The sequence below is a fragment of the Phalaenopsis equestris genome, unplaced genomic scaffold, assembly GCF_001263595.1.
Source record: "Phalaenopsis equestris unplaced genomic scaffold, ASM126359v1 Scaffold190297, whole genome shotgun sequence".
NCBI lineage: Eukaryota > Viridiplantae > Streptophyta > Magnoliopsida > Asparagales > Orchidaceae > Phalaenopsis > Phalaenopsis equestris.
This window is the reverse complement of record NW_018210246.1, coordinates 1-828: the sequence shown is the minus strand read 5'-3', so window position 1 is coordinate 828 and position 828 is coordinate 1. Positions and strand designations below refer to the sequence as shown.

Sequence of the window (828 nt, the reverse complement as noted above, 5' to 3'; positions counted from 1 at the left end):
AACTGCAACAAAATTTGAAAAGAAGTAAAGCTAAGAACTGGAGAGCACTGGCATGGCTTTTACTCCACTGTCTTTTCAAACATCAGCAAAGCTACTCTCTCACATCTCATCTCATCGCTACTTTTCTCATGGAACTTCAAAATCCGATGTTGGGACATGGAAGTGCGATCAAGATGGCCGATCCTTACCTTTCTCCGACTGTGGAAGAATTAATCGCGCGGATTTGCCAAGCTCAATCTCTCTCGCCCCCCGACGACGAAGCTCGTCTTTTCCTCAATGAGGTTGGAGAAGCGGCTGCACTCCGGATTTTGACCGGATTAGCTTCTCGAAGGATCAGGAATTTGTCGGCTTACATCATTTTCATGTGTAAGAAATCGGAGATTGTACTGGCCCGGAACACTGAGTCTATCGCTACTCAAGAGAGCGCTTGCTGCTCGGGGCCACCAACTCCTCGTTCACCGGCTACCGGAGGTAGTTTAAATTTGGTGTTCTTGTGAAGTTTACTTCGGCGGGATCAGTTAATGGTTTATTTTGTTCTGATCGCAGATGGTGCTGCCGGTGAGGCTACATCGCCGGCACGTATTATGCCTCTGGTGATATATAGGATTCCTCCTCGTGTGTCTAATGGAGGCAATGTGATGAAAGCTTTAGGGGATATGGAGTTTCGCAAAGCTTTTTTGATCTTAAGTTACTGTGGGGGGTAAGTTTTGCTTTTTCTTGTGAGCTCGTTCTGCCTTAAGGGGCTGTCTGGTAACGGATTTACTGCGAGATTTAAGCTAAATCTTGCCAGTCGGTCATTTTGGACAAGATGAAGGCGCGGATTTGATA

General features: G+C 46.5%; 1 protein-coding gene across 1 annotated transcript; it reads left to right on the top strand.

The window, feature by feature from the left end:
- The first annotated feature begins 30 nt into the window (after positions 1–30).
- Positions 31–704, top strand: LOC110034557. The gene is made up of 2 exons (XM_020738810.1): positions 31–471; positions 547–704. The coding sequence occupies exons 1-2, from the start codon at positions 129–131 to the stop codon at positions 702–704; spliced, it is 501 nt and encodes a 166-aa protein (XP_020594469.1). The 5' UTR covers positions 31–128.
- Positions 705–828: the final 124 nt, after the last annotated feature.